This window comes from Macaca mulatta, chromosome 1, assembly GCF_049350105.2.
Source record: "Macaca mulatta isolate MMU2019108-1 chromosome 1, T2T-MMU8v2.0, whole genome shotgun sequence".
Taxonomy (NCBI): Eukaryota; Metazoa; Chordata; class Mammalia; order Primates; family Cercopithecidae; genus Macaca; species Macaca mulatta.
In genome coordinates, this window is record NC_133406.1 from 131,846,297 (window position 1) to 131,863,722 (window position 17,426).

General features: G+C 45.6%; 1 protein-coding gene across 2 annotated transcripts; it reads right to left on the minus strand.

The window, feature by feature from the left end:
* Positions 1–269: 269 nt before the first annotated feature.
* Positions 270–16,782, minus strand: LOC144329401 (NBPF family member NBPF4-like). Of its 2 annotated transcripts, XM_077952259.1 has the most exons (14): positions 16,566–16,757; positions 15,351–15,450; positions 14,271–14,485; positions 13,155–13,227; positions 12,096–12,307; positions 10,443–10,493; positions 10,166–10,253; positions 9,537–9,676; positions 8,502–8,553; positions 7,513–7,682; positions 6,440–6,491; positions 5,532–5,704; positions 2,301–2,525; positions 270–741 (listed from the first exon to the last, which is right to left on the minus strand). In XM_077952259.1, exons 1-14 carry the CDS (start codon positions 16,741–16,743, stop codon positions 536–538), a joined length of 1,935 nt encoding a protein of 644 aa, XP_077808385.1. In that variant the 5' UTR covers positions 16,744–16,757; the 3' UTR covers positions 270–535. The 2 variants fall into 2 exon arrangements, with proteins under 2 accessions (XP_077808385.1, XP_028686817.2); XM_028830984.2 differs by lacking the exon at positions 10,166–10,253 and having other exon boundaries at positions 10,442–10,493; positions 16,566–16,782.
* Positions 16,783–17,426: the final 644 nt, after the last annotated feature.

Below are 17,426 nucleotides of genomic sequence, written 5' to 3' on the forward strand. Positions count from 1 at the left end.
CTAAGTGGGGCTCTTTGTGCTGAGTTTTAACACTTCCCGTTGAAAGGAACAAGTGATGATCAAGTTTTGACTTAGTTGGGTTGCTCAGAAGACTCCTCAAGAGGAAAATCTATGTGTAAATGATGTATTAAAGCAATGATTTCTGCAGAAAGAGGCAATGGAGCTGGGAACGAAGGGAGGAAAGTTAAATTTCCCAAGAGAGTGTGATTCCAGGCAAACGACCCTGTGTTCAGCAGCTTAAACTATGCACTTGGATGAGGACAAGGAGGCCTGGCTCTCCTGTGGCCATGAGAGGGGCTGTCAAGACACTAGAAGAAGGAATAGAGCAGAGTTCTGAGAGCAAAGAGGACATGAGGACAGAAAGGGCCTGTCAGGGTGGGAACCCGTGGGACACAGAGGTAAGACCAGACAGAGGTTAGAGCAGCTGTTGGAGAGAACAAACGGGTGAGAAAAAGCAGTGGGAGAATGAGCTGTCACCATAGACAGAGAAATAAGGAGTGCAGCTATCAGCCATAGATGTGATTACCTCTGCACCCTAAGCTTGCAGGCCAGGGAATCTGCATGCCAGTCTCCACTTGCTGAGCGGGAGTTTTCTTTTGATGATCTTTGGTTTCAGGACACTGGAGGCATGAATCTGGCCAATGACTTGACGCCCTTGTGTGTTCTCTGCTGAGCCTTTAAGTGCATCACCTCCCAGCTGGGGAGGGTTCTTCATCCCCAGGGAGGGCTCTAAAACCAGCTCTGAAAATAAAACCACAGCCAATGGGATCCACTGGCACCCACGATCTTACTGTGACTTTCTCTCCCACCCAGAGGACATCAAATCAGGAAAGTGGCCTTGGAGAAGAAAGTCCAAAGGGTGAGGGGAAGCCAATAGAGTCACTTTAATATTTTCTTTTTTCTTGATCTTTCCTACATTACTGGGCAATGGTAAGATTGCCAGGAGCCAAAGGTACTGCCAATTCACAAAAATATTCAAGAAACATAGGATTAAGAAACACAAGTAGCTTCCAGGTAGATAAGGCAAAGGCAAGGAAATAACACTGTATGTAGGCTATGCTTTGGGGAGAGCAGAGATTACAAAAATCAAAGTTAAATCAGAGCTGGGTTCAAACAGGAGATGGGAATGGAAGGGCCTGGCAGGGTGGCAGCTCATGTGGCACAGAGGTGGGGGTGTGAGAATCCATAGAGAAGCAAAGGAGAGTCCAGTGGGAAGAAATCAGTTTAAATAAGTCATCCCGGCAAGTGTCAGGGACTGCGTATCCCCCGACACTCCCTGAACGCCTTCCATGTGTCCTCTCCATGGGCCCAGATGGTGCTCGTTATCTCACGCAACCCTCCCTCCTCCTGAGGACAGGGGTCCCCTCATTCCTCAGCCGAGGCCATTGCCTGACAGATGAGCACCAGGCAGCCCCAGGGGCTCCAGGAGGAGATACTGAGTGGGACGGAGAGTGAGAATGAACACGACCCAGGGTTTTAAGGAAATCTGAGCAAAAGTGGATCCCTGTGAGACAGAAACTGAGGACATGGCCGTGGACATGAGTGGAGAATTTAAACTAAATGGAATTTCATAAAAAACACTGATGTGAACACTTTCCATGTGAAAGTTGCCCTTTTATTTCAAAAAAAGCAGGAAAAAAGGAGAGGAAACTGGACATGTCAGGAGACTGAGTGTGGGCCCAGGATTTACACTGTTACTCAATGTGCCTCATAGGTTGTTACTGAAAGTGCCTGATAGGGGAAAATTGGCTTCATGAGGGATGGGGAAGGACAGGACGAAAACTGGCAGAGGAGTCTGTGTGAGAAAGGAGAGGAGGAGGGGCCCTAGAAAGCAGAGATCTTCATAACTGCTCTATCTCAGAGGAGACATCATCCGTGAAGTCACTTTCTAAGTGTAAATTGAGCTGAAAGATCTTAAAAGGATTAGATAACACCCATTCATAAGTTTATTGGGCAATTCTTATGGAATCAGGCCCTTTGCAAATTATCATAATTAATATTCCCAACAATGATTGCAGGTAGATATTATTTTTCAGGTATCTCAGATGAGGGAACAGAGATGTAAATAGCAAAAAGACAAAAACCTTGGCCAAAGTCAACAAGCAGAAAGTGGCAAACCCAGAACCTGACAGCAGATTTGGTTCTAAGCCCCAGGCCTTTGCTCATCTCACTGGGTTGTAGCATCGTGAATTTCAGCTTGACCCTGAGGAAGCATGGGAGGCCCCATTCTCTCCTGCACCCACAGCACCGTGACCACCAACACCTGGATTAGAGCTTCATGACTCCGTTTCCTTCCCTACCTTGGAAGTTCCATTGGTTCCCAGAATCAGTGTTGGCTGTGAAACTGCAGGTGGTGGAGGAAAGGCTCTGCCTGGCCAAGCCATTCCCTTGATCCAGCTGTAGTCGCAGACAACTGGGCACCAGGGTGCTTGGTTCCAGCTGTGCATGTGCAACCTGCACCTCTGACAGGTGGTGGCTCAAGTCTGCACTCCAAGTCCCTTGGGGACAGGCCATCTTGGTGGGAGCTGAAAGGAGAAGGCGCTTCAGTAGGAATAATCTGAGTTTTCCCTTTGTTAAGACACCCAGAACACCCATCCCTGATGTCTCTGCTGTCTGTAAAGCCACCCAGTGACCCACGCCACACAGACAGACATCATGTCAGTGCAGGCGACGTCACCTTTCCTGTCTGTGCCTGGGGACGCTGACACAGCAGGGTCCCAGGCTGGGTTATCCCTGAAATGAAAAACCTTTGCTTCAGCCCAGAGGGCTTTGGATTGTCTAACAAGACCATCACGATTATTCTGTTGTTATTCAATTCTTTCTTGTGACAAGAGGGAAAGTTCTAGAGAGGCCTCAGAGCACAGGAGAGGAGGAGCTGTTTTTCTTCACACACAGGGATGTAAGAACAGGCCAAGAGTTAGAGCTGCGAGGCTTTGAGAAAGAACCACGAGAAAGGGGGCTGGGAGGCTACAGACCAAACACTAACTGAGGCAAACTTTTATGGGTTCTGGGACACTTTGAGTTTCCCATTGACTATAATGGTTTGACCCTCTACCCACACATATCCATCCTATTGCCATATAGTGGGTGTCAGCAGACAGAGGCAATGTAGGAGAGGGACCAGTCCCTTCCCGGAAATTCAGGGGCCACAAGAGCCACAGATCAGCATGTGCGGTTCCTTAGGAAGGCAACAGAGGACACGATCCTCACATTACCCACTGCTCCAGTGGGGTTCGGGTGGCACCCCTTAAACAAATTCTTTCCATTTCCACAGGGAGAGGAACACACATTCTGAGTGGACTAAGAAAAGACTTCCAATGACCTCACGCCAGTCCAGGTTGGGCTCAGGATGGGGACGGGGCCTGTAGGGCTGGATCCACGTTGCTGTAGGGCTCCTGTCTCTCCTCCCCTCTCCACATCCTCGTTCTCTGCAAGGTTTTCTAAGTTTTCTTAAAAACGCCTCAGTGCCCTCAGCTCTAATATGCAAATGCCACTGCCTGCTTGGGAGTGTCCTTTGAGCCCTGAACAGGTTATAGCAGGACAGAGCTTGCTTGCAAAGGGGCAGGACATACAGCAGGTGCAAGGTCAGTGTGTATTTTAATTGTTTCATGAATCACTGTGATTCTAGAAAAGCATTTGCTGTTTTGAAACTCAGGGAGAAATGCAAAATGGGAAAGGGGATGGTCCCAGTAAGAAAGGCACTTACTGACCAAAATAGAATAGAGGCCAACATCTTTGTTGCTAGTTTCTTTCTTTTTGTGTGTGTGCCTGTGTGTGTGTGAGTGTGAGTGTGTGTGACACAGGGTCTCACTTTGTTGCTGAGGCTGCAGTGCAATGGTGCAATCATGGCTCACTGCAGCCTCAACTAACCAGGCTCAGGTGACTCTTCTACCTCAGCCTCCCGAGAAGCTGGGACTACAGGTGTGTACCACCACGCCCTGCTAATTTTTTTGTAGAGACAGGGTTTCACCACGTTACCCATGCTGGTCTCAAACTCCTGAGCTCAGGCGATCCACCTCCTTGGCCTCCCAACATTCTGGAATTAAAGATGTGAATCACCACACCTGGCATTTTTGCTAATTTCATTACAACATAATCCAATATACTGAGGGACATCACAGAGTTACTTGCTCTTACTAGAAGATAATGTAATGGGTAAAATCCCCAACAATCCACATCAAATTCCCAGAATTGAAGTTATAAAAAAGAGAATGAGCAAGAAGAAACGAAAATTGGATTTTGTTTTTACACGTCCTGTGAAGCTGCTATCTCAAGGGGCACTTGCTCAGAGGAAGGGTTTTCTGGACGTCGTGGGGACAGGAACCACTCTGCTTTGCTCATCGGTTACGCCAGAACCTCATGAGGGGCACTAGTTGTCGATGGTTTTCATGAGAATATAGCACTGAGACCAAAACTTGATTGAAACTAAAACCCACACAGGGAGAAAACCACTGGAGCTCTGCAGAGGATGCAAGCCTGACACGCATAAAGGAAGGGATGCTGGACTGCGTCAGTGGAGGGAAGACCCCCTCGGAGGAAGTAGAGCCTCAGTGCCCAACCTTTTTAGCACCAGGGTCTGGTTTCATGGAAGACAATTTTTCAGGGACCAGGGTAGGAGGGATGGTTTTGGGATGATTCAGGCACATTACATTTACTGTGCACTTTATTTCTACAAATATTACATTGTAATATATAATGAAACAATTATACAACTCACCGTAATGTAGAATCAGTGGGAGCCCTAAATTCGTTTTCCTGCAACTAGATGGTCTCATCTGGGGGTGACAGTCACTGGGAGACAGTGACAGATCATCAGGCATTAGATTCTCATAAGGAAAGCACAATCCAGTTTCCTGGCATGTGCACTTCACAATAGGGTTCGAGCTCATGTGAGAATCTAATGCCCCTGCTGATCTGACAGGAGGTGGAATCCAGGCTGAAATGCTCTCCCAACGCTCACCTCCTGCTCTGTGGTCCAGTTCCTAACAGGTCATGGACCCATAATGACCCATGGCCTCAGGGCTGGGGATCCCTGAAGAAGAGAATCTAGCTTAGGACACAGGAATCATGAAACAGGCCTCCAAATAATCGGGAAAAACTCCCAGCATATCTGGATGGCCAGAGAAGAGATAAGGGCATGTAGTTAGCAACATAATTTCAGGAAAGAGAGTTTCCCTATCTTAAAGAAGGAGGTCTGTTATATAAATTTCTTCAGCTAAGCTACTGTGGCCAAGACTTTGCAATAAGTCCTTACCACACCCCTCTCTGGCCTGTTTTGATAGCCACAGCCTGCTCTTGTGAGAAGGATCCAGGTGACAGAGGAGTCACTTGGGACAGGAGAAGAGGAAGTTCTACCCAGTGGATGTCTGTGCTTAAAACTGGACCCAAGAGCCAGATTCAAAACAGGCTCAGTGTCTAGGGCCTGCCTGCAGAGGTGGTCTCTCTGAGCTGCACGAGTTGCAGAAACAAAACATACAGAGGCTGCCTGGGATGACAGTGGATCTTTGTGACCTCCAGGATGGAGTACTCACAGGCTATATCCAAAGCAGAGCAGGCAAGTTGATCCTCCAATGAGGACAAGGTGCTGCTATAAGGCTGGTGACAGTCAGACAGGTCACGATGAACTGAAGGAGTCAAGTAAACTTCATCCACGGAGTCCTCTGGGATTTCCTGCTCCTTCACCTCTGGCAGCTCCTGGCTGAGCCTGGGGTAAAGAAGACAGAAGATAAACGCCAGAGAGAACCAACACCACTGCGCCCAGCTGGTTCTATAGGGAGGCCCTCAGGAAGGCCCAGAGGAAGCAAAGTACAGTCTCCTCAGGGAGATACAATCATTCTTCCCTGTCTCGAGAAGAAGACAGAGCGTGAGAGGCTTTGAGTGCACTGGGCAGGAAATGAGCTGGGGAGGAAGGAAATGGAGTGATCCCTGTGGGAAACTGTTGCATACATTTTATTGAAATTAGCATCATTGGCCAAATGAATACAGACTCTTGAGTCTTCACAGAGTTCCTGTATCCTCAACATCTCTTGTTCTCAACATTGTAGCATGACATGCATTATTTTCATTAACTTTCCTGCTGTCAAATACTTGTAAACATGGTACTGTCTAATACTTGTAAACATGGTAATGCCAAAGAGGCAGACATCAAGTGTGCAACTCCACTTTAATCAAAAAGGACAGAAAAGGGGACTGCAGAAAATGTCTGTGACTGATCAGTTCAACAGAGTCAACTGAATGCACATTAGTAGAATTGAAAAAAATTAATAAGAAGGAAATACAAATACAGGTGTACAATGAAAAGAGTCAACCTTATGAATACGGCTATTTCATGGCTGGCTGAACAGATGGAGCAGGTATATTCTGCATGCTCTGATTTTCCCTGCATCCGAGACTCCAGATATCTACAGTGAATTAACTGTCCCTGATTCCTCAGAGTTACCTGGGGCACGGTGGGTCTTGATCTTCTAGCTCCTCTTGATCCTTTTCAATTTCTGCAAATAAATTCAGACAGAGACAGACACATTAAGCAGGTTCTCCTACACACACAAACAGCCCACTGTGCAATCCTAACATAGGAACATCAGTTTCCTCAGTGGGAGAACAGGACAGTGTGAGAGAAACATTCCAGGAGGCCTGAGGCCCTGTCATGAGAGAGATGCCTTGGTTTTCTTCCCTGAGCCTAGGAATGAAATCTCCCTGTTCTGGTAGATCATTATCCCAACATCAACCGTCCTGATTTTGTGCAAATAGTTATGCAAGTTTTTCACACCAATTCAAGGCAAACACCTCATCAGCTTTCTAGAAGGAAAACTGCAATATTCAGCCTTCAGTCATCAAATACCCACATTGTTCATGGTGGCAAGGAGTTTAGACACTGAAATTTGAATGAAGGAGAGAATATACAGACCTTTGAATCAAAATGAATCTTTGGTACTAAAAAGAGACATTGGCGTTTCGTGACATCTAGGAGTGACAAGGCCCAGTCTTGTTTCTAGACACATAACAAAAGCAAATGTACTGCTCACCTAAAACAGGCCAACATCAAGGACACAGAGAATGAGGCTAGGTTCTTTAAAACCTAGGTAATATCTTTAACGAAAAGTAGACAAAGATGCCACTGGCCTTGGGCAGGAATAGAATCTCAAAGGACATGGCTGGGGAAAGAAACTTGTAAGGAACACAATAGCTGGCAAGACGAATCTTATTCAGATTAAGAGGCCTGACAGATACCTGTTGGGCATGTGCTGCGTAGGTTGGTGTGAATTTGTCAATGTCATGACAGTGGGCCAGGGTGACACAGGCCTGGTCTGAGATGAGGAAGACAGCAAAGCTCACTGACCCAACCCATGTCTGTGCTTCCAACTTGATTTTTGATTCTGATGCAAATCATCCTGTGTCTGTGAGTCATGCCCACCCCAATGACACGTCTCAGTCCAGCCAGGGGTGCAAGGATTACGGAGTCTACCTGGGACACCAATTGGAGATTTATTGTGGTCACAATGGAGTACTCACTGTCTACGAGAGCCAAGCTGACTTGCATTTCTTCAAAATAGTACGAAGTGCTCCCATAAGGGCGGTAGGAGTGAGGTAGGTCAGGAAGGATGGAAGGAGTAAAGCAACATCCATCCAGTGACTCCTGGGGGACTTCACGCTTGTCCCCCCTCAGTGGTCCCCTGCTGAGCCTGTAAGGTAGGAAGGAGTAAGGATTAATCCAAGGAGTTTCAGAGCCCTGCTGGATTCACGTGAGGCAGGAGGCAGTGATGGCAGAAACAAATGGGGCAGCCCATTAAAGAGTTCAATATTCTCCTCTTTGTGGTGGGTCACAGTGTGGTTGCCATGGGGTGGGTTGCAATACAGACAGAGGGAAAGAGAGATGAGAGAGAGAGAGAAGCATCAGGAGCTCAGCGAAGTGGCCAGATCACGATTTTCTGAGGAAGGAGACTGAGTCTCTCTGTATGGTGCAGTCGTGACTCACTGAATATCCTGTTCCATAACGGTGGCTTCATTCCTTTCTTTTAAATGGTGTTAAATTTCATGTGTAGTGACCAATTAAACATAGCTTTTGAGGCATAATAATATCCCCGAAATCTCATGCCATCAAGTCCTTCTTCTCTCATTACTATATGTGGTATAATAATAATCTTTTTCTACCTAATTTCCTTACCTTGAAATGCTTAGCACTGTGTTAATGCAAAACAGCAGAAAGCAGATATGAATCTCAGGCTGGTTGAAAACATGAGAAGAGATAGCTGCTTTACAGAAATCTCTGGGACTGATTAGTTGTTCACAAGATAACTGGTTTTATGTACTGAACCTGAGAAGTTAATACAAAATGGCCAACAATGCAAGTATCACAATGAAAATGTAAAACATGGTTAGAAAGGATCATTTCTGGTTGGCTGAAGGGATGAATTAGGTATATTCAGGACTTTCTGGTTTTCTGGGGATATGAGTTCCACAGGTGTCACCCTGAATTGAGAGCCCCGATTTTTTTTAATTACCTGGGATCAACTGTTCCTTTTCCTTTCACCTCTTCAAGATTATTTTGCTTTTCTGCAAGTATATTAAGAGAAGACCAGTCACATGAACTTGATTCCATTCATACATGCACAACCTTGTGTCCAAATCTACATAGGGGCATAAATATACTCGGTGTGATAACAGGCTATTGTGAGAGAAATTTTCCAGGAGGCCTCAGGGTGAGCCTTGTGAGAAGTCACTAGGTTTGCTTTCCTGAGCCATGGAGCAAATCTCCCTGATATGACAGGTCATCATCACAGTCCCTTCTGTCCTGAGTCACAGCAAAATGTTAACCATATCCTATTTACTAACAGATCCTGGAGATCTACTTAAATGCTTCCTAGCAGGTTACTGCAGTATTCAGCATGTTTCCTTCAGATAAGCTGTTTTCGGTGTTTTTGTAGAATGTACATTTAGAGGGACAGATTAAATCAAATGAATCTCTAACGCTACGTGGATACATTGGTCTTTCATGAGGCAGGGAGTTCCAGGGCCCAGCCTCCTTTCAGAAACATACAAAATCTAATAGTGGTGTCATGTTCTGGTACTCACAGACCTCTTAGCTAAGACAAGCCTGCTAAAAGGGGAGGGAGTCTAGCCTGAGAGAAGTGAACGAGGGTAATGACAGCTCCAAGGATGTACATAAGGCTGCCAGTGGCCTTGGACAGGCAGAGAAACTCAGGTTGTTTGGGAGGGAAAATTAGAAGATTTCATGTGAGGTGACAGATTAAATCTAAATCAGGAGGACTGGTGGATACATCCTGCACCCAGGCTGCAGAGGTGGGTATGAATTTGTCAGGTCAACTTTGGGTACAGTGATTTGACAATGGGGCAAAGATGAAGGACAATGTGTGGTTTTGGACGAGGATGGAGCACAACTCTGACTCCTAGGATGCCTTCCTTCAAACTCAATCCTAGAGCCTGGTTCTAACCGGTGTGTAAGCATATTGTCTTCCTGAAGGTATGAAATCTGTCATTATGGACAGATTGTGGGATGCAACGAATAGGGAGCCTACCTAGGAAGCCAAGTGGGGTTTCATCCCATTTGGATTTGGAGTAATCCCTGGCAACATCCTGAACAGAGCAAACTTTCTCTTCATCCAGTGCCAAGAAAGTGACTTCATGATGCAGGTAAGAGTTGGACATGTCACAGTGTCTAGAATGAGAAAAAACACATTCCTCTGGCAAGTCCTTCAGGACTCCCTTCTCTTCAGAATCCTGCAGCTTCCTGATGAGCCAGGTAGGATAGGAAAGACAGCCGATTAGATCAAGACAGACTCAGCACCACAGCATGTCATGTGATTTGATGGGACACAAAGGGAGTGGTCACAGAAAGCAAAGGGGGGACAAATGAGCTGCTGCAGGAGACCCAGACTCTCCCTGTAAACTAGCAGCATGACTTGCAGCAGAGAGAACTAACACGGGGCTTCACTTCCTTCACACAAATGGCGTTGATATTTACATGCAGCATCCATGTGAACAGAGCTCTTGAGGCATTCCAGACTCACAGCTGCTATTTTTAAGGTCCCCCTTTTTCAATATTTTGATATCATATGAAATTTTTTTAAAAAATTTTCTGTCTTGCAAACTAAGTAGTTGCCAACATGCTGACACAAAACATTCAGAAAGCAGATATGCATGTTACTCTGGATTAACCACATGGGAGACCACAGGTGAGATCAGGAAATCCCTGAGTTTAGTCAGTTCACCTGGCTCAACTGATTGTCGGTTCCCATGCTTGAGATGGATTAAGAAATTGAAACCTATTCAAGTACCACAATAAAGAAGATAACATTGTGAAAGGGGTAATTTGCAGTTGGATGAATGGATGAGACAATTCTGTTCATCACTTCCTATTTTCCCTGGATCCGTGGTGTCCAGGTGTCACTACTGAACCAACAGCCCACAAATCCACAGTTACCTGGGGGGCACTGGCGCTTTCCCCTGTTCTTCCTCATGATCATTTTGATTTTCTGTAAACAAATTCAGAAGAGCAGGTCACAGTAAGGAAATCACACTTCACAAGAAGAAATCAGTGCCCCGTCAAGGCACAAGAACATAAATATCCTCAGTGTAAGAATGTGACATTTTGACAGGAAGGTTCTAAGGCGCCCTACATTAAGTCTTGTCAGAAGTCGATAAGCCTTCTTTCCATACCCATGGAGCAAAATCTCCCTCATGTGGTAGATCATAATCACCTCTCCTCTGACATAAGTCTGTGCCGACAGTTAAACAAACTTTTCTCACAAGAATTCAAAAAGGCCCTAACTACTCTCCAGAAGTGTTGTTGCAATACTGATTTATCTTATCATATATCATGGTCAATGAACGGTTCAAGAAATTTATATAGGAGACTGAACTGATGGATAAATTCCAACAACCCTTGCAGAAAAAAGAGTGCGGTGCTACACAGAAACACTGGCCACTCATGGGGTGATGAACTTAGGGCCCAGCCTTATTTAGGGAAACTTCTAAGCAAGATAAAGGTAGCAGTGTTTATATCCTGCTTTCAAGGTGACTGCTTAGCTGAGACAAGCTGATTTAAAGGAGACCAAGTCTGGGGCTGAGAACAGTGAATCCAGAGAAACAACATCTCCAAATACACAGGCAAGACTGCCAGTGACCTGTGACAGGCATAGAAACTCCAGGTACATTGTTCAAGGACACAAATAATTATTGCATGTGACAAGAGTCATAGGAACCGAGCCAGGAGACCTGACAGCAACCTCCTGTACACAGATGGCTATGACTTTGTCACACCTGCCTGTGGTCCAACATGCTGACATTGGGGCCAGGAAGACAAAGTGATGCCATGGGACAAGGAGTAGAGGAAAGTTCTCTGACCCTTGGATGGCTGTGTGCAATATTCCCTCATAGTTTCTTTCTTTACTTTTATCCATTTATTTCTTCATTTCTTTCTTTCTTTCTCTTTCTTTTCTTTCTTTCTTTCTTTCTTTCTTTCTTTCTTTCTTTCTTTCTTTCTTTCTTTCTTTCTTTCTTTCTTCCTTCCTTCCTTCCTTCCTTCCTTCCTTCCTTCCTTCCTTCCTTCCTTCCTTCCTCTCTTTTTCTTTCTTTCTTTCTCTCTCTCTGCCTTTCTTTCTTTCTTTCTTTCTTTCTTTCTTTCTTTCTTTCTTTCTTTCTTTCTTTCTTTCTTTCTTTCTTTCTTTCTCTCTTTCTTTTTTTTTTTAATTGATACAGAGTCTCTGTCACTCAGGCTGGAGTGCAGTGGTGCAATTATGGCTCATTGCAGCCTCTACCTCCTCGGTTCAGGTGACTCCCCTGTCAGCCGCCCGGGTAGTTGCAATGACAGGCACGCACCACCATGCCTGGCTAATTTTTCATATTCTGTGTAAAGGTGGGTTTCACCACATTTCCCAAGCTGGTCTTGAACTCCTGAATTTAAGTGACCCACCCACCTAGGCCTTGCAAAGTGCTGGGATTACAGCCATGAGCCACTGCACCCAGCTCTGTCTTAGTATGTAAATCAAACCAATATGTATGTATGCAGCCTGTCCTCAGAATTGATCTTCCTCAGCCTAGACAGAGGCAGGAGGGACAAAGAATAGAGAGGCTACCTGGGAGAATGTTTAGAGCTTCCTTCTCTTCATCATGAGAGGGTTCATTCTCTACAACCAGAGCAGAGTCGACTTTGTCTTCCTCAGATGTGATTTTGGTGCTCCTGTGAGGCTGGTTGGAGTCAGATGGGTCGTGACTATTTGAACAAGTGACAGCACATTCCTCCAGTGAGTCCTGAGGGATTTCCTTTCCTTCAGCCATCTGCACCTCCCTGATGAGCCTGGTGGGATAGAAATGACAGAAAATTAAACCAAAAGACATAGGACCCCAGGAAGTCCTACTGGTTTTGACAGGAGGCATAAGAGAGTGGTCTCAGAAAGCAAAGGGGAGTTTCCCTTTAAGAAGGAACAGACCATCCTCTCCTCTCTGCAACAGAGCAGAGAAAATCAGAGAGGAAACAGCAACTAGAGATCATTGCACTGGGTAGATAGGAGGTGAGGAAGGAGACGGCTCTCTCTGTATGGTACAGTCTTGAGAGCACACAGAGACTAAAAACAGCTGCCACATGGTGTGTCTAAGCTGGGTTGTAGTTAACATATGGTGACCACGGGATTGCAGGTGTTTGAGCCATTGTAGACTCCAGAGATGGTGTGGCTTCTAATTTTTTTTAAAATTTATATATTGTGCCATGAAATGTAAACTTTTTGTCTAGGTGCTTTTCTTTGTGTTCAACTTTGCTAGGTACTTCCTAATTCCTCTGCTTGTTGCCTCTCTGTTATTTATCTTTCCGTAAAAGAACATAAAGTCTGCCATGTAGAAAGCAGCTTTGCGCCTCCTCATGGCTTTCACTGCAGGGGAGAACAGGTCTCATCTATGTGTGCAGGAAGTCCCTTGGGCTGTGTGTTCATCTAGGGTCATGCTTACGGGTACCATGAAGACAGTGGACAAGCATGTTAACAGGGCTAGTTCCTGTTGGGTGAATGCATGGAATCAGTGGACTCTGCAGCTTTCTTATCCTGCATCTGGAATCTGTAACTACCTTCACCCGACTTGTGTTCTTTCTGAGACCCTTTTCATATTTTACCACCCATTACCTGCTCCTGATTATTCAGTGTTACCTGGGAGCAGGTGATTCCTGTACTTTCGCAACCTCCGCATCTTTCTCATCTTCATCCTCATCTTCATCAGTTTCTGCAAATACAGAAGTGTCCATTCAGATATTTCCCACTTCACCTATGCAAGCACAGTGAGCCCTATGTGCATGGACACATGAACATCTATATATATGGGTCTGCACTGTACTGAAAGCTCTCATATTTTATCTCTAACAAAATGCCCTGGAATGGTTTCCTGATCCATAACGCAATCGTTTCTGATCTTGGGGGTCACCATCAAGATGTGGCCAAATATTGAAAAGACTTTTTCCTCTTCACATCACTGCAGGCTTGTCCAGCCTCTCTCTGAACTTCAGCAGCTGTCTCCCCAGTCCTCCCACAGATGTGATTCCCAGGCACAGGCTCTGTGTCCTGTCACAGCTCGCATTTAGAACCTGTATCTTTCTCTTAGAACAGGACAAACAGCCTTGTCCCACAATACTCCGTACATCAGGGACTTCATGGGCCCCCTACGTGGCTTCGATTGTGTTATCCAGGGACACTGTCTCCATGGGGAGTGCTCCAGCCTCAACCACTTCCTACCACCAAATGCTAGCACTTCAAATACCTTCTCCAACAGCACACAGCAAGGGGCTTTATCTCATTGTGCAATATAGTCATAAGTGTTCCCACATTTGAATGCCAGAGACAATTTGTTTGCCTTTACAGATTTAGCGACAGAAACCCAGGAAGGATAAATTAATCATTTGGGCACAGTTGCTAAAGACATTGCTGAAGATAGAGCCTGGGAACCTTCACTCTTAGTCCGGGTCTCTTTTCACTCTAACAAGCTGCCTCCTGTCACAGCCTCCTTCCAGTCCTTTAAAACTGGACGAATGCTGCCTCTTGCTCCAAAGACCACGTTCCATCAAGAAAGGAGGAGACATTTGCAATACTGTGACCTCCAACCCCATGGGTTTCCCATCTCTATTCCTACTCAGGAAGTCCTGATCATGTCATGGCCACAGATATTTACTGGAAAGATACTCTACCCATAAAATTGTCATTGTGGAGGTATAGAGGTCTGGGGACTTTCATAAGCCTAGAGCTGTGTGTTATCAGGGCCTGTGGCCACCTCACCTGGACTGAGCTTGTGGAGAAGGCGCTCTGCCAGCCGGCGCCCCTCAGCCAGCTGCTCTCGGAGGTCCTGACCCTGGAACTTGTCAAGGTCATCAGGAGTGAGGAGGGCCTTGAAATGCTGATTCAGTGAACGGGAGGCATCTCTCCCTTCCTGTAACTTCTCCCGTAACTGGGTCAGCTCTCGTGCCTGAGAGTGAACCAGGGCTTTATATTGCCTAAGGTGAGATAGTAGAGAACATTTAATAACGGAAAGGGATGAGTGATCAGTTCTAATACTGCAACAGAGGTTTCTGTGAGAATGTCCTCAAGGAGCTTTCCAAGCAGAAGGTCAGCACATATTTGGGGAAATGTCTTTGTCACGGAGAAAAATACAATATTAACAAAATATATATATATTTAAGTTATACATATGTATATATTTTTAAAGGGTTCCTCTACATAAGAGAGTGCTCCTGTAAGATCCTTGATGATGTTCCATTCATCTTTCTTTTCTGTAAACAAAAGCTGGTGTCTTCCTAGATCAGTTCCAAATGGATATCCTTTCAGTTCCTCACTTTGGCCATGGACATTTCTATATGGAAATTCACACAGTGCATCTTGCAGTGACTTGAACTAAAGCCACGCATAGAAATGTGACCAGGTGCAAATGGGGTGGATTTGAAAGATGTAGGAAGAAAAAAATGACAGGGTTAAGAAGGCAAGATTGATTGAACGAATGACATGCGGCAGTCAGACAGGAGGTGATTCTAAGAGTAAATGGGGTGGTGATCACACACCATTTGAGTGTGCTAAATGCTGCTGGGTGGTTCACTTTCTTTTAATTAACTTTGGTTATGCAAATTTCACCTCAACAATGCCTTGTTTTAAAAAGAGAAAACAAGGTTCAAGAAACAACTGCAACCCATAACTTACTAACATGACTGTTCTCTGTTTTATAAATGTTTGTGTGACATGTGCCTGCCATGTAAATGCCTGCCCTTGTCCTGGCCCAGCTTAGCTCTTAGTTCTCCCAGCTGAGTTGCTGCACTTCAGAGATTCACACCACTGCCCATCTGCCTGCCCCCAACGGGGCCTACTCACCCGAGCTCCTCAGCTTGTCTGAGCTTCTCTGCCAGCTTCTCCACGAACTGCAGTTCATCCCTCAGCACAGAGTCTATGATGTCTTTGTACTCTTCACACTCTGAGAAAAGACAGACACACCTGCCTCAGTGCAAGGCTGGACATGCTGCTGGGATCACTACTGACAGGGCAGGCAGCAGCATCCATCCCAAGGACGAAAGCAGCCCCAGTACCAGGCTCCAGGCGGGCATTTCCACATCTTTATTTATCAACCTCCCAACATTCTAGCAACTGATACTCTCCAACTTAGAGATGGGGAGAAAAAAACTCAAGGGCATATCAAGTAACTGGACAAGATGATCCACCTGGAACAAGGCAGAGTCAGAATTCACAGCCCCTGAGGTCTGACTCTGAATCTTGGGACACTTTCCCAAGATTTAGAAGAAATAGATAATGTTAAGTCATTGCAGCACTTTTCTGAGGTACATATTATTATAGTACCCAATGAACAGATGAGGAAACTTAGGCACCGAGAAGATAGGCAACTTGGATGGAGCCCAGGAGCCCAGGGTCCCTGCTCTGCACACGACACTGCTACCTCCACAATGTCTTATGTGCCAGCTTTGTTCCTCTTTAGGAATAAGAGCCTGTGCCCCAGGAAGCAGGACTTCCCTCTCACCATGGTACTCCCTGCTCTTGATGCTGTCACTTAATGGCTGCCACAGTTACTATTAGAAGCAATCTCCTCTTTAAACTCCTTAGTGCAGGTGCTGTGTACTGTCACTATGTTTCCCCCAGGGTGCCCAGAATAGAGCTTTGGCTACTGGGCCTCAAAGAAGTCTGAAGTGAATGGAAGTTCATTAGTCCCAGATGTTTAGACCAACAGACTAGATGTTATTTGTCTGCAACATCTTACATGGTACAGAGAGGATTCTCATAAACATGATTTAGCCTCTTGCTGAGAAGAACAGGTGGTTCTGTGCCTGTGTCAGCAGTCAATATGTTGGATTTTAACTCTCCTCTCACCTCACACCAGACTGCAAATGTGGAAAAGTTGCTAAATACTTTGTGCCTCTGTTTTCCATCCTTAACACCATGAAGTTAAAAAACCCATTTCTATTTTCCTAGAAGTATGGGAAGGATGACATTAATTTTGATGAAGAGACCGTTCAGTTTCTCAGAGAGAAGACAGGTGATCGGTCCTCACTTTCGTGATGGTGAATCTATATAACTTACTGTATTTCTTCAGCTGGTTGGCCAGGGAGTAGGCAGTAGCTTGAGTTATAAGGAATTTCTCTTTGAGGTCTCGGAACTGCTGATTGCTCTCTGCCAGCTGGGAGCGCAATTCCTTGTTGATTTCTAGGATGTTCATCTCTGCCCTCTCGCCGGACAAAGGGTCGGCAGATACCACCATGCTGACGTTTGTGGCAGAAGAGGTAGAGCCAGGGACTGGGGAGAAGAAACCCAAACACATGATGGGTCAAAAACTAGTGAAATCAGTTAGGTTTCATTAGGACTGAGAGATGACAATAACTGGAATTGTTAACTTACAGTTGAGAGAAACTTGATCAACACCCACAACACTTTAGAGTCCTTAACCGCAAAAACAGGGTCCAGGATGCCTGAGCTCAGAGTTGAAGGCCCTGCCTATAGCTCCAACTCTGACAAGAGTGAGGGAGGTAGCAGCCAGCGTGCCAGGTAACGGTCTGCAGTTGCAATAACAGAATTCGAAGGTGGGGGTGTCGTGGAATCTTAGGAGCCCTGCATTCCAATTGCCCAGCCTGTGCTGAAACACTAGGGCCCTGATCTTACCTGAGGGTCACTGATGGGGACCATTTCTTCAGCAGTCACTCTCAGTATTAGTGCACCCTTGTGACAATGCTACAGGCCCACCTCTTTCCCAATACATCTAAGCATGTTCCTCATTGCTCATCTCTTGTGTGTATAAAATCATCAAGGTAGAGGTAGTTTCCCAAAAGCTTGTATTTTCTTAGTGGTAGTCACAAAATCACTCTACCTTCTCTAAGTTGAATCAGATCCTAAGGCTTTTCCACATGTGAAAGATATCAGACTTAGACTGCCATGATATCCCCTGGG

What these genes read in the sequence shown, in the direction of transcription:
- LOC144329401 (XM_077952259.1), bottom strand. Translation starts at nt 16,743, where the DNA reads ATGGTGGTATCTGCCGACCCTTTGTCCGGCGAGAGGGCAGAGATGAAC. An exon ending in TCCCATGTGGTTAATCCAGA is followed by an intron (nt 9,677 to 10,165) that starts GTAACATGCATA and finishes TTCTCATTCTAG; the next exon opens with ACACTGTGACATGTCCAACT. An exon ending in AACCCCACTTGGCTTCCTAG is followed by an intron (nt 8,554 to 9,536) that starts GTAGGCTCCCTA and finishes ATATACTTGCAG; the next exon opens with AAAAGCAAAATAATCTTGAA.